The sequence below is a fragment of the Tyto alba genome, unplaced genomic scaffold (genome assembly GCF_018691265.1).
Source record: "Tyto alba isolate M040663 unplaced genomic scaffold, T.alba_DEE_v4.0 Super-Scaffold_32, whole genome shotgun sequence".
Lineage (NCBI taxonomy): Eukaryota > Metazoa > Chordata > Aves > Strigiformes > Tytonidae > Tyto > Tyto alba.
Genome location: NW_024881307.1, coordinates 7,259,685 through 7,272,944, shown reverse-complemented (window position 1 = coordinate 7,272,944; position 13,260 = coordinate 7,259,685). Strand labels below are relative to the sequence as shown.

General features: G+C 45.6%; 1 protein-coding gene across 7 annotated transcripts in view; it reads left to right on the top strand.

Annotated features, from left to right (window-relative positions):
• The window catches only part of NCAM1 (neural cell adhesion molecule 1), a 150,390-nt gene extending 144,654 nt beyond the window's left edge, over window positions 1-5,736 (top strand). For 5 of the 7 annotated variants that reach the window (XM_042800634.1, XM_042800639.1, XM_042800638.1 and 2 more), the window contains one exon: window positions 3,599-5,736. In XM_042800634.1, the coding sequence (XP_042656568.1) occupies window positions 3,599-3,719 (121 nt within the window). In that variant the 3' untranslated portion in view covers window positions 3,720-5,736. Of the gene's footprint in view, window positions 1-8; window positions 789-3,598 lie in introns of all 7 variants that reach the window. The other 2 variants (XM_042800631.1, XM_042800633.1) reach the window with 1 other exon arrangement.
• The last annotated feature ends 7,524 nt before the right edge of the window (window positions 5,737-13,260 follow it).

Genomic DNA, 13,260 nt, shown 5'->3' with positions numbered 1-13,260 from the left:
CTTCACAGGCACCCTGCCGATACCGCAGCTACTGTTGAGGACATGCTGCCTTCTGTAACTACGGGCACCACTAACTCTGACACTATCACTGAAACCTTTGCCACTGCTCAGAACAGCCCCACCAGTGAGACCACTACGCTGACCTCCAGTATTGCCCTGCCAGCCACAGCCATTCCTGACTCAAACTCCATGTCGCCTGGCCAGGCTCCTCCAGCCAAAGGGGCAACCACCTCAGTCTCTTCGCCATCACCCTCCTCCACCCCCAAAGTGGCCCCCCTTGTTGATCTCAGCGATACCCCAAGCTCTACTCCAGCTACTAATAATTTGTCTTCAAGTGTCCTGTCCAATCAAGGTGCAGTGCTTAGTCCTAGTGCTGTTGCTAACGTGGCTGAGACCTCCAAAGTGGCAGCTGGTAACAAGCCAGCTGCAGCAAGCCCTGTAAATCTTGGCCCTTCAGCTCCGTCAGAGCCCAAGCAGGAGGTCTCAAGCACCAAGAGCCCTGAAAAGGAAGCTGGGCAGCCCAGTACAGTGAAGAGCCCAACAGAGGCAACCAAGAACCCAAGCAATCTGAAGAGCGAGGCTGCTTCAGGCAGCATCACAAACCCCTCCCAGAATGAGGACTTTAAAATGGACGAAGGGACCTTCAAGACACCAGACATTGATCTTGCAAAGGATGTTTTTGCAGCTCTTGGCACTACTACTCCTGCCAGTGCGGCTACTGGGCAAGCTCGTGAGCTTGCTTCTTCCACCGCAGACAGCTCTGTACCTGCTGCACCTGCAAAGACCGAGTATGGCTGCCTTTAATCTTGTGTTGGTTGTGTGCTGTCTCTTGTGCACTAGTGCTTGTGCTGTGTTCTTGTGGTGTGTTCTCTTAACTAATCTCATTATTTCCCTAGCAAACTAACTCACCTGTGAACCAACTAAACAGGTCTTGGCTGTAAAGGTCCAGGGAGAAAGGAGGAATAGGCTGTGCCAGGTTAGCAAAGACAAACCCAGGACTTTATTATAAATAATGTGTTATTCTGTAGACTTCTATGCAGCTTTGTCTATCATAGGTTATTCCTCTGTGGAAGAGATCAAAAACAGTTCCGTTTGGTGCAAAGGAAGTGCTGTCCTTTAGGGCACCGAGCTCCTGCAGCTCAGTGAGCACAGCCACCCAAATGCAATTTCCTAACAGATCAGTGAAGCCCTTCAGAACTTATTTCAGTTTAAGGCAGGGCAGAAACTAGTGCCCTGTGAAGTTGTACGAGTATGGTACCTCTGGGTTTGTCCCTAAACTGGCAAAAGGATAAGGCAGTGTGATCCTGTCTGAGAGAGGGGGAGCAGTCACAGCACAGTTGGGTCAGGAGAACTTGGCAGTGTGTTGTTATGGAATGTTAGAGATGAGTCTCCATCCACTGGACTGGGTGTCCTTTGTACCCAGCTGATTTATTCAGAGAGCACAAGCATGCCCCTAGGCAGGACAACCCTAGGGTCCTTTGGAGCCTTATGCCATCTGTACAGGATCCACTTCCCTCAGCTGAAATGAGTGTGCGCCTTGTGTTTGGCAAGAGACACTAGAACTGGAGAGTGAAAACAGCATGAAGTCCTCACCTGGGTAACTGGCAAGGGTCCCCAGCTGTTGTTCAGATGTTGGACAAGAACACTCTTGCTGTGTCGGTTTGGATGGCAGTTACTGACAGAGCCATGAGCACAGAAGCCTGGAAAAGGCTGATGGAAAATGGATAAGCCGCTCTTGAGGGAACAAGTACCTAAGGTTCCTGTTCCTTCTGGCTTCCTATTTGGACACCATGTGTTGATAGAGGCAGGATGACATAGGAATATCTCGTCTTTCTTACCTAAGCAGGATCTGTGCTTTATCATGAGTAAGAGTCCTGAAAAGGCAGCTCAGATTTGTTGTGGGAGAAGCTCCTAAAACCAAAAGACTGAGTTCACACTGCATCTTTAGCTTTTGCAAAGGAAAGTGTGTTGAGGACACAGGCTCTGCACTGTCAGCTATATTGTTGCCAAGAACCTAACTAGCTGTTCTAGAGCTAGCTAACTCACATGAAACCAGGCTATGCTACAGCAACCACACTGGAGACATACCCTAAGTCACAGCTTTGGTTAGAACTTTTTCCATCCTCACATCTCCAGGAAAATTACCTCGTTCTGGAAGCTCTGTATTTAATCCAAAATAAAGCATTGGCCATGATCATCGGCTTTGAGGCCCTGATGGCAATGTGTATTAGCACTCACAGAAAAGCAGTCAGACACTGTAGGACCGAGAACCAGGCTCTTTTCCAGATTTGAGTGAAAACCCAGGCAGTTTTACTGTAGTAATCAGGTGCCTTTACATCTTACAGCTCACTCTGGTCTTCCTACCTCCCTGCTGTGCTCCTGCCCACCCTTAAGTCAGGAGACGTTCCTGCCTTGTGACTGTTCTACAGCACTGCCACATAGCTGTGCAGCATCTGTCCCTTCCTGGAAAGCCTGGGTGGCACAACAGATGCACTAGACTTGGAGGGAACCAGGCAGCCCTGATGAGTGCAGCTGAACCTCTCCCAAGCTGAGAAATCCATGTTCACTTCAGTTCACTGCACCTAAGGCCACTGCCCTGTCATGCTGGGTGCTACAGCGCGTCAAAACAGCATACAGAATTGTGATCTGGCACTGAACTGAAAGGAGGTAGGAAATGCATTAGCCGTAGTAAGGAAACATTTCAACTGAATTAACGCAACTTGGTCTGTGTCACATAAATGAATTCTTGGTATGGCAGAATGCCGAGCTGCGTTCTTTCTGCTGATCCAGCCACCACCTTCTACCTGTGCTGCTCACTTGCTTCCCTTGGCGCAAATCAGTATTGCAACCACAGGCTAACATTCATCTCACCTGCTTGTCAGGGTGAATTAAGATTGCAGTCATCTCAGACTAACTTTGTGGCTAACGGGCTGGAACAGGCACTTCTTTAAGGAAGCCACCAGATACGCCTTGTGTGGCACTTTTCATGAGTATGAAGAGAGCCTTGGACAAACAGGCTTTTCTGATTCATCAGTAAAGTGCCAAAAGACAGGCTGATGAACCTGAGCTTTAGCCTGTGAGGATGCTGACCTCCCTTGTGCTTGTGAAAACGTGTTTGACAAAATTCACTTCTGTGTTTCCCTTCCTGCAACCTACCGGGGAATTCTGGGACTGACTTCCTGTAGGGAAAAAAGATTTTCTGCTAAAACGGTGGTCTGTTTTAATAGGACATTTGGGTGACATAAATGAGTGATGGTAAAATCAAATCCCTTTGCAACTGTGAGTTTTCCCTTTTGCTCCTTTTTGCACACCACAACATGCCTTGCACCTCTGCTGCAGCCTGACAGCTCGTCCTACTAGTATGTTAACTGAGGGCAGGAGAAAAATCAAAAAAGATTTCACTAGAGCTAACTGAAGCTGGGGCAGGGGGGCAGTTTGGTTTTACTTATTTCTGCATCTGGAAATGCTCTTTTTGCTCTAGCAGGGTGATATATTTGTTTGTTCCCAGAAACTTACTCTTTCCTTATCGCTAATTCAGCAATAGACCGTCTATATTTCTCTGCCTCTAAACTGTGCCATTTTGGTGATTCTTCTTCAGGAAAATCCCAGTAGAAGACAAATCTGAAGCGCAAGCAACGGAAACTAAGACACCTCCAGCAGAAGTCAAGACGGTCCCCAATGAAGCCACACAAACAAATGAAAATGAGAGCAAAGCATGATCAGCAACAGATGAAAGCAAATGACAGAACAACTTCACCCACGCATTTAAAACACAAAACACAACATACATCTCATTCCTCTAATGTCTTTTGCCTTTTTTTAAAAAAACAAACAAAACAGAAAATGCATAAATGGGGGGAGGGGGGGAATCTCTCTTTTTCTTTTCTTCTTTTTTTTTTTTTTTTTTGGTTAAGATTTCTAGAAAGGTTCAATTTGTTGCGCACTTGCTTTTAAAAAGTTATACATTTTGAAAACAGGGTTAAACCCATAACCAAATCAGGGCTTAGCTGACCCTGTGTATATTCAGATAAGCAAAGTTGCAAATACCATTTGCAGTGTGGTTGGGAAGCTCAAAATGAACTAGTCCTAGACAAAAAAAAAAAAAAAAAAAAAAAAAAAAAAAGACCCTGTTCTGTCCTTCATTAGTATAGCAGATATAACCACTGTACTGCTCGGTACAGCTGGTACTTAATGAACAAAGTCCACAATTTATTTTTATACTTTTCAGTCGAGTTTGAAATATGTAAATCCTCATAAATAAGTTATAATTTCTGTTCACCTTGTATTTGTTCAGTATGCAAAGTGTCTTGAGCTCTTTGTGACTGAATTCTGTTCTCCACATTAGACACGTATTTGGGTTTTACTATTATCTTTTTTTAGGAAGAATGCCAAAATTGCAGCTTCGGGGATATATTTCAATTTGCAGTATTCAGACTCTCCGTTTCTTTAAATTTTACGTTAATTTTTGCCAAGTTTTGTTCTTTCCAGTGTTTACAATTGACAAATATTTTTTTTAACTTTTGTTGTGTTTAAATGTATGTGTAAAATAGCTGCCTTTTTTTTTTTTTTGTAAGTAAATACAGTCTATAGATACTAGGTTAGCAGCATGCTTGCTTTGCAAAGGGAGACATTTTAAAACATGGATGTTTACAGTAGTTGTTTCCCCTTTATCTTTTCTTAATTATTGTTGTTATTGTTATTATTATTATTATTATTATTATTATTATTATTTCTTACTGGAGTAAGAAGAAAAGTAATGCTGGGGTTTGGTTTGGGTTTTTTTGGGGTGGGTGGGGGGCATTGCAACCACTTGTCACCAATCAGGGTCTTTATCCAGCAATCCACATAAACACACGCTTAACTTGGAATGAGAGAGTTGCTGGTGAGAGTCCTTCTACACTTAAATTTACTGAAGAGTTTAAGTCCCTCGCTGGACCTGGGCCTGACTGCATAAGAGAAATATCACCTCTGCTTTTTTAGGACATTCTCCCCTTTCCTTCATGGAACCCTCCCGGAGCTTTGAGAAGCAGAAGGGAGATTGTACAGTTAGGGCTGGTCTGGTCTCATCTCAGATGTTTGATTATATCAATTCCTCCTTAATATGTCAGTAAACACCATTTCCTTTGACCCTAGAAAGCAGATTTAAAAGCAAAGACTTTCTGCACAGGGGTGCTTGGCACCATGCAAGACCCCTCCTGCAAAGCCAGCTCCATCAGCAGTTGGACTAGATGATTGTTGTAGGTCCCCTCCAACTGAACTATTCTGTCCTATCACATGTGTATTGAGTCATTCATCTATGCTCTGCAGAATCAAAACCATGAAATCAAGAGCAAGCGCTTGGAAATCAGTGCCAAGAGTCCCAGTGATTTCACTTGTCTTGGCATCATGTCTAACAGTTGGAAAAGGGGGCTGATGTAGTACATGTATTATCACGGAGGGGGGAGCTTATCAGTGGGATAATTCATCATTGGGAGTCATGCAGTAACTGAGATTTTGGGGTGAAAAGAAAGGAGGCTTGAGCAGAAGGAAGGCAGAGGTTTATGGGGGAAGACCAGCCCATTGTATAGACATGTTCCTTCTGTTGGGGTTTTGTTTTTTTCTCTTTTTTTTCTTTTGTTTTCTTTTTTATTCTACTTTAGATCTGCAAGCTTGTGCACTGTGGGTGCGTGACTATTTCAGTGTGAAACGTGTTTTTGTCATAGTATTGAAATAATAAAAGCTTCAACATAGTTTGGATGTGGAAGGTGTAGCGATAGTTCAGATTTGAAAAAAAAAAATATTCAGGAAAAAAAAAAAAAAAAAGAGAGAACAACTCTTACAAGGAACAGAAGCCTTTAACTGAAAAATCAGACCGAGCTGGCTATGGCATCCATTCCGTTGTGCTAAGGTGATGAACAGAAGGATGATGGGGGGGGTGGGTAGACTGCAGTTTGGCTCAGGTATATTGAGCCACTTTTATCAGTGTATTCTTCTGAGTATGCAGTCTTTTACAGTAGCATCACATAATTTCAAACTGTGAAAAATAACGGTCTTGTCATTTGCTGAGAGTGGGGTTTTTTGCATTTTTTCCTTAGCTGCTGGGATGAAAATGGAGGATGACTGGATATGCAGGCATAGACACCCATGCAATACCCATCCTGAGCAGGATATCAGGGCAGGATGGGTCCTCTCTTCAAAGCCTTGTGTCAAATTCAGCCCTTGCATGACCCATCACAGCAGTGTCGGTATAACAATGGGGGAGTTTGGCCCACAGGCCCTTGGATTTTTCTTTGAGATATCAATCCATAAAACGCAGCACAAAAAGCTGCTATGGTGTCTACAGCTGAGGAGAGTCCTTGGGGCAGCAGAGGACCCGTGGGTAGGGAACGTGTACCTCCATTTCTGTGGATGACCACAACAATTTGTTCCTCATTTCTGCAGTTTTTAACTGCTTTTGTCATCTGTGTGCTTTACCTCGTTGAGTTATAACCCACTGAGAGCTGAGCGGCTGATAGGAAACAAATGCTGCACAATGCAAATGACCAGAAACATGGTCAGTGACACTGGTCAGCACCTGTTGGGTGAAAATCGTGGTAACTGTCACCTGGATTGGCATTTCTGTCACAAAAGGTGACCAGCTCAAAGCCTGATCCAACACCCAGCTGCGTCATTAGAAAGTACCCTGCTGACTGCGGTGGGTTTGTGTCAAGAGCAACGGACTGAGCACCATTCCAAGGCAGAAGTGAACCCTGTGATTGCCTGAACAATGGGAGTGTCCATACAACTCCTTTTTAATGTCCTCATGACACCTCCCAATACTTGTAGATTAATTTTGGAGAGTGGTTTTATACTCGCACTTAATGAAGAATACTTTGCTTTCACTTAGAGGTACCCCATTTCCAAGATAGCTTAGGCTTCATTGCTTTTATTTAAACCGTTGAAGAGGGACCAACCTGATGCCGTTTATGCTGTATACGTTTATATATGTATCCATGCCATACATATATATCTATATGGCAATGCAGACTGATCAGCTTCTAGTTGTGGAGTGATTACATTTCATGCTGCACCATATGTAAAGATGGTAAGATAATAGTGCATCCAGTTGTTCAGCTTTTAGAGTGGAGTTTTATTTTCACACTTTTCTATGGAGCCTTCAAACCCCAGATTTTCACACTAGACTGTTTTGATAGTTGTTCTCAGACCCTCCATTGACATCCTTACCCAGCATTCCCTACTTTTGGGGGCCTTCTATCTTGTTAAAAAAACAAAAAAACAAAAAATCTTTTTACCAAGTGAAACATCGACTCCACCTTTATTCCCATTCTCACTGGTGTAAATACTGATACTAACTGAGGATTTTGACTTTGCATTCTGTCAGAATACTGTGTTCAAATAAAAATTACAAAAAAAAAGCTCATGCCTACAGTCTGCCCTTTTTTAGATGCTCTTCTAGGTCCTGTGTACAGACGTGGGTTCCCAGGGCTGTATTTGCACATGAGCTTAACATGGAGGGAGCGGTCCCGTTGTGGTTGTGGCATGCCCACAGCATGAGTGAAGCATCTGCCTGAGGCTCGGGGTTGTAGACAAGCAGGAAGTGCAACTGCACTGTGGTGTTAGTGAAGCAGTCATGTTGCAGGGGCCAAGCTGACAGATCTCTGGACGGTGGCAGTGGGCCGCTGTAGTGCCTTTCCAAGCTTGGGATGTGCAGGAAGAACAGCTGTCAGCACGCAGTTCCACTGATGGGCTCTTCCGAAGTGCTGAGTGTCACAACAAGGAGTCTTCCTAAAGTTTGTTTCTCTGTCCCACCATAGACAATCTCCTTGAGAGAACTAATACACAAACGCAGTTTCACCTCTACTGTGAAACAGGGACAGCTGCATTTCCCGTAAAAAGGCGCTCCTCTGTTCACCAGCTGTGAAAGTTCTGTGTGCAGGTGAGTGTTGGCTTTAAAAGGTGTCCTTCACCCATCCTGAATCGGGTGCCCAACCTTGCTTAATGTGGGATGAATCTAATTAAATTTAATTCTGCCCTAACCATTGATCTCCCAGGACCGAAGGAGAAATGAGAGCTCTGATACCTAGCAATAGTTGGGTGCCAGAATTGTTCACAGAAAAAAAAAAGAAAGTAAATGTATTGAGCTAAAGTACTTACTATCCCAAGAGAACATCCTTTTCCTTTCTGCTTCCTCTCCCGCGCTTTGCCCTCTATTCTTGACTGCTGTTTATACTGCGGTCTGCAGTAAGACAGTATTTCAGCAGAGCTGCTGTGCTTGGCCCCGTATGTCTTTGGTACTAATGCTTGAGAAAAGGCTGTCCCAGGGAAAGGGACAGAAAAAATGCACAGGAAACAATCCCATCTTCTTGGGAGCTTCTTTCATCAGGTGTCTGCCACTGCAGAATTCCTTTTGAATTCATGTTCCAGATTCATGCTCTCAGCTCCTTTCTATCTGTCATTTTCCTTCCATCAGAATTCCTGCCTTGCCTCACCCAACTCTTTCTTTTACACAGTTTGTGGCGTTTTCCCAGCCTACTTTGTTCCTGCAGAGTTCCTCCCTATTCCAGTAAGTGGCATGTAGACGGCAAAATGGTTCTGTATTCAGATACTGATTTCTGCTTTGTTATACTGCATGTTTGCAATACCACATTTTTCACGAGAACCCACCGTGAACAATGGAGAGGAGGCAGATGTGATACAATGTCCGTCCTCAATCATATGCACACATGCAATTGTATCATACAGCTTGCGTCTGCAGGAAAGTTGGAAAGTCAGGAGATGCTCTGGAAATAGCGTATTTATTTTTTTCTGTCTTATTTTTTCTTTCTCTTTTTTCTAAAATTTTAGCTCTAAAGTGCCAAAATGCCAAACTTTCCGTAATTTTTCTAGTCTGGGGTTGCAGGGGGGGTTGTCTGTTTACTTTTTCTTAAGAATACCTCCACAAATTCGGGCAAAGTAGACTTTATTTTCACACAAAAGTTTCCACTTAGCTGAAAAAGAGCTGTTTTTTCTCACTACCTAACCCTCTGCACAAAAAAATTTCAACTACTTTCAAGTCAAGAAATTTTAATTGATAAAAGTCATTGCTGCTGTCTCAAGGGAAGTCTTTGAGGTTGCCTTTTTCTGTGTTCCTGGCATTAGCAGCTGCTTCCCTGATTCACACCAGTGCTGCCTCTGCGTAATGCCTGGCGGATGGACTCTCTTCCCTGGTGTTTGGCTTGTTTCCTGCTGTGGCACCTCAATGAACCATGAGAAGCTCACAGTGTTTCCTCTTCTCTCAGAGACTGATCAAGGGGCCTGGAGCACTTGGCCTACTTTACTGTTACCGTAAAGCACATGCCCACATGAGAAGAGTGATGAGATTTCTCTCCCTAGAGTCGGGGTTGTGCTCAATGGCAAACAACTGAAAAATTCTTTACTAGATTTTTGTATTTCTTCAGCCATTCATCAATCTTCAGACCTACCTTTCTTGGTGATTTTAACTTGTGTCTCCCTCTGTTGAGGCCATGGCACCCAACTGTCAGTATCTGCATGGCTATCTCCTTTTACCACAGGCTGGGCTGAAGAGTAAGTCTAAGTGGGGTGGGGAGGCCTTAAGGGAGGTGGCGGGAGATCTGCTGCAAACAGTTTATTCTCTCTCTTGACTCTTCTAGACATTCTAGTTAGCTGCCTTGTCATCAGATATAAATATATGAATATACAGGCACATGCTTTCAGGGCATCATTTGAAGTGCTTCTGTACTGAACTGTACGGAAATATTTAGACGCTTGGACATCATTTCAGGAAAGGTGGCTCTCCCCTCTGCACATTAGCCAGTTAAGCTCTCTACTGTTTGTTGCAAACTGACAGGAAAATGCTGCACCTAGCACAGGCTGGCAGAGCTCCAGGCAGGGAGCATGCACCACAGCCATGCTCTGAGTAAGGGACTGGCAGATCCTGCAGCGGAGCTGAGTAGACAACTTTTTCATTTCATTTGCTGTAAGGAAATTTCTGCCTGGCTGCTAAATGAATTCCAACCCTTATTTTCCACAGCCGCATCACAAGCTTCATCCCGCCCACAGAGGCTCAGGTCATGCAGGCTTCTCTTCGTGTTTCTCTGGCTCGCTGGTGCTGCTCATATTCACCTCACTCTGCTGGGAGCTCTGACACGTCAGAGGCCCCACAGCAGTAGAGCACAGTGTCTGCTGGCTCCTCTAAGTTACTTTATAGTAGAGCACATGAACAGCATTGGGAGGGAGCAGTGGCTTCCTATTCAGCACTAGCAAATTACACCCTTTTCCTCTGTAGCCCTCCTGCAGGGCCTAATGAACAGAAGTAAACAATGGATCTGATGGCAGAATGAAATCTGACTGCATCTGTGGAGAGAGAAGGGGGAGCTGAATGGGAGGAGCAGAAATAAAGACCATTTTGATGCAGGTGTCTGGGAGTAAAGGCAGGATCTGCCTACAGCGGGGCTGCATCTTTAAGCTGCATTGCTTTGCTCTCCAGGCCACTGAGCCAGTGGGGTATCCCGGAGGCAAGAGAGGATCACACAAAGCTGGCAGCCCAGAGTGCATTGGAGGCCGAACTGCAGCAGCCAGTCCACCTGATGTGAGGGGAGGGACTGCAGGAATAGCGCTTGCTCAGTTTTCCCCCCATCTGGAGGGAGTTTATCTGCAGATTCACAGCCATCAGAGAACCTTTCTGCCTGTCCTTCCCTTGGCCCCATGAGCCTTTCACAGTGCCGTTGCGGGGGAGGCAGGAACCGAGTCAGCCTCTCTCCCCCAGTGCATGGGGCTGGATGCTGCTGCTTGCATGCAGTACCCATGGGACAAGAGAGAAGGCTAAGCAAGAAAGAGTGCCCCACCTCCGCTTGCTGCAAATCTGCAACTCCAAATCAGTCTTTTAATGAACCAGCAAGCCAAGCTCTTTGTACTGTGTGTTGTTCACTTGTAACAGTTTTTATTCTCTTAGACCTTAAGTGTGACTTTATTCCCCAGATTTTCTAGGATAACAAATAAAAGCTAGACTGCTGAGCATCCTAGTGACATAGCTGTTGCCTTGTGGGTATTTTTAATTGAGCACCACAGACACTGGATTTGAAACAGCTTCATCAGAGGGGAAAATCCATCTTTGGGATGGAGGTTTACATGAGCAAGAGCAGAGCTGACTTGCAGTGAGAGAAGGGAGATATTTTCTTTTGGTGCGTGAGGGAAGGCGAAAGGGCAGTTCCAGCAGCAGAGGGGCTGGAAGGGACAGGAGCTCCTTCCTGCCTGTGGAGTCCGGCTGCTCAGTGCCTTGTCGACACACATAGCACAGGAGAGTATTTGTCCTGGGCAGTGTGGTGGAACATTGAATAGTAGGCAGACGACCGTAGCTGCGGTCTGTAACTTCACAGTGAGATTTCTGATTTCGTGCCCAGCAGACACCAGAGTGGCCCACCCTTCCTGGTATCCCACCCCTTAGGAAACGTTGCCACCTTTCAGGAGACTTGCCAAGTCACCTTTCTCTCTCTCACCTTTCTCTCCCTGAGACAGCTGGGATATAATGTGTCTGGAATTAAAATATCCCGGCAGGGACGCAATGATGCTCTGAATCCCTTTGGTGGCTGACAGCTTCCATCAACTGGCACCTCCAATCTTCTGTCTCTGAAAACATGGCCCTGGAGCATCTCCTGAGAGCAGTGACAAGGACCCATCTCTGGCTATTAGAACCCTGTATGCACGTGTGCACATGCTGATGGGGATATGCTTTGTGTGAAGTGCTAGTGTGAGGGGAAGCTGGATGCAGAGGCTGCTCTGAACCACAAGCCTGACACATCCCAGCCGCATGGTGTAAAGGATTCTCTTGCAAGGGCAGCTGGCCCTCAGAGCCTGAAAAAGTTGAGACATGTCTCTGGGCCATTGCATGTGCTGTTGGAGATCAGCCATCTCGTGTTTCCTTTCCTGCAGCTGCCTCCACCCGGAAAGACAATGCATCTACAGCACAACTGGGTGGGTAGCTCGGATTTGGCAGCACTCGCAGTACACAACTCTGGCTGGCAGGAGCATGGAAGGTGCTTTGGGGACACAGGCAACAAAGCAGGAAACAGTCTGAAATCACAGCTTTGCTCCCAGCTGGCCAGCTGCTTTTTGTACTTGAGGATGGTGCCACCCTCTGGCTGTCCGACTGGTGACAGGCTGCGTGTCCCGCCTCAGGAAGGGCTGCACTGGCTCCCAGGAGTGGCATAAAGCCTCCCTGGGCACCAATCCCCCCCAGACCCAGCAAACTACTGGCCTGAGCACCCTCCCAGTAACATACCCCTTTGTCTAATAGCGCAGAGGAGACCGAAATCGTCGCTATCAAACAGCCATTTCTCAGATGCCGCTGAGACCCTCTGATCCCCTTAACTTGGAGTCCGTTTTGAATGAGGGTTTAACCCTCTGCTGGCTCCGCTCTTTCTCTTTCCCAATGAAAGACTGAGAAAGCTCCAGTCTTTAAAGGGTACCTTAAAAAAAAAAAAAATAATCCAAATCTAGTATAAAAATTAGAGCAACGAGGGCTAGGAGGTATTGGTTGTGGATGAGCATTCACATTTCTTTCTTCAGGTTGCCTGTCCCAATTGGTAGGTCTGCTAAACTTCGGTTCAGCCAATCTCTTGATTTTTGGCCAATGATATCCCATTCCTGTCCACTGTGTATGAACAGAAGATGACTTTGGGCATTAAACGAGCCAGATGAAAAGGATCTTAAATGCTCCTTGGAGAAATTATATGCCTGTGCCTCTGCTGATATGCTCCCTGCTGTTAGCTGCCAGCAGGACAGCTTGCCTCCTCACTCTGCCAAATCAAACCCAGATGTGTGTTTTGATAAAACAACAAGCAGGAGGGAGGGGCAGATCTCACTTCTGGTTTGCATACGTTCAGGCTTCAAGGCAAAGGCTGACCTGGTTAGCAGAAGGAAAAGCAGCGTATTTAGGCCAGCAATTGGTGAAGAATTTCTCTGACATTTCAAGCCAGAAAACAAGTGAGGAAAGCCAGGCTGAAGATAATGGCTCTCTACCAGCTCTGGACTAAGAGCACTATAAATATCTCTGCATGGCTCACCTGGAAAGCCTTTGGTAAAGGGGCCCTCTGTAGCCCCTGGGAGGCCTGCCATTCTGCTGCAGTACAAATACAAGCACTACTTGCCATCAAAGGGATTTGATCTAGGAGTAATGGGGAGGAAGAAAAGAAGTCCCTTGCTTAATGTTCTGAGATACATTGCAAATATAGAAAGTGACGTTTTTTCCCAGGGTAGCATAGCTCTACAGAAGCATTCAAACGA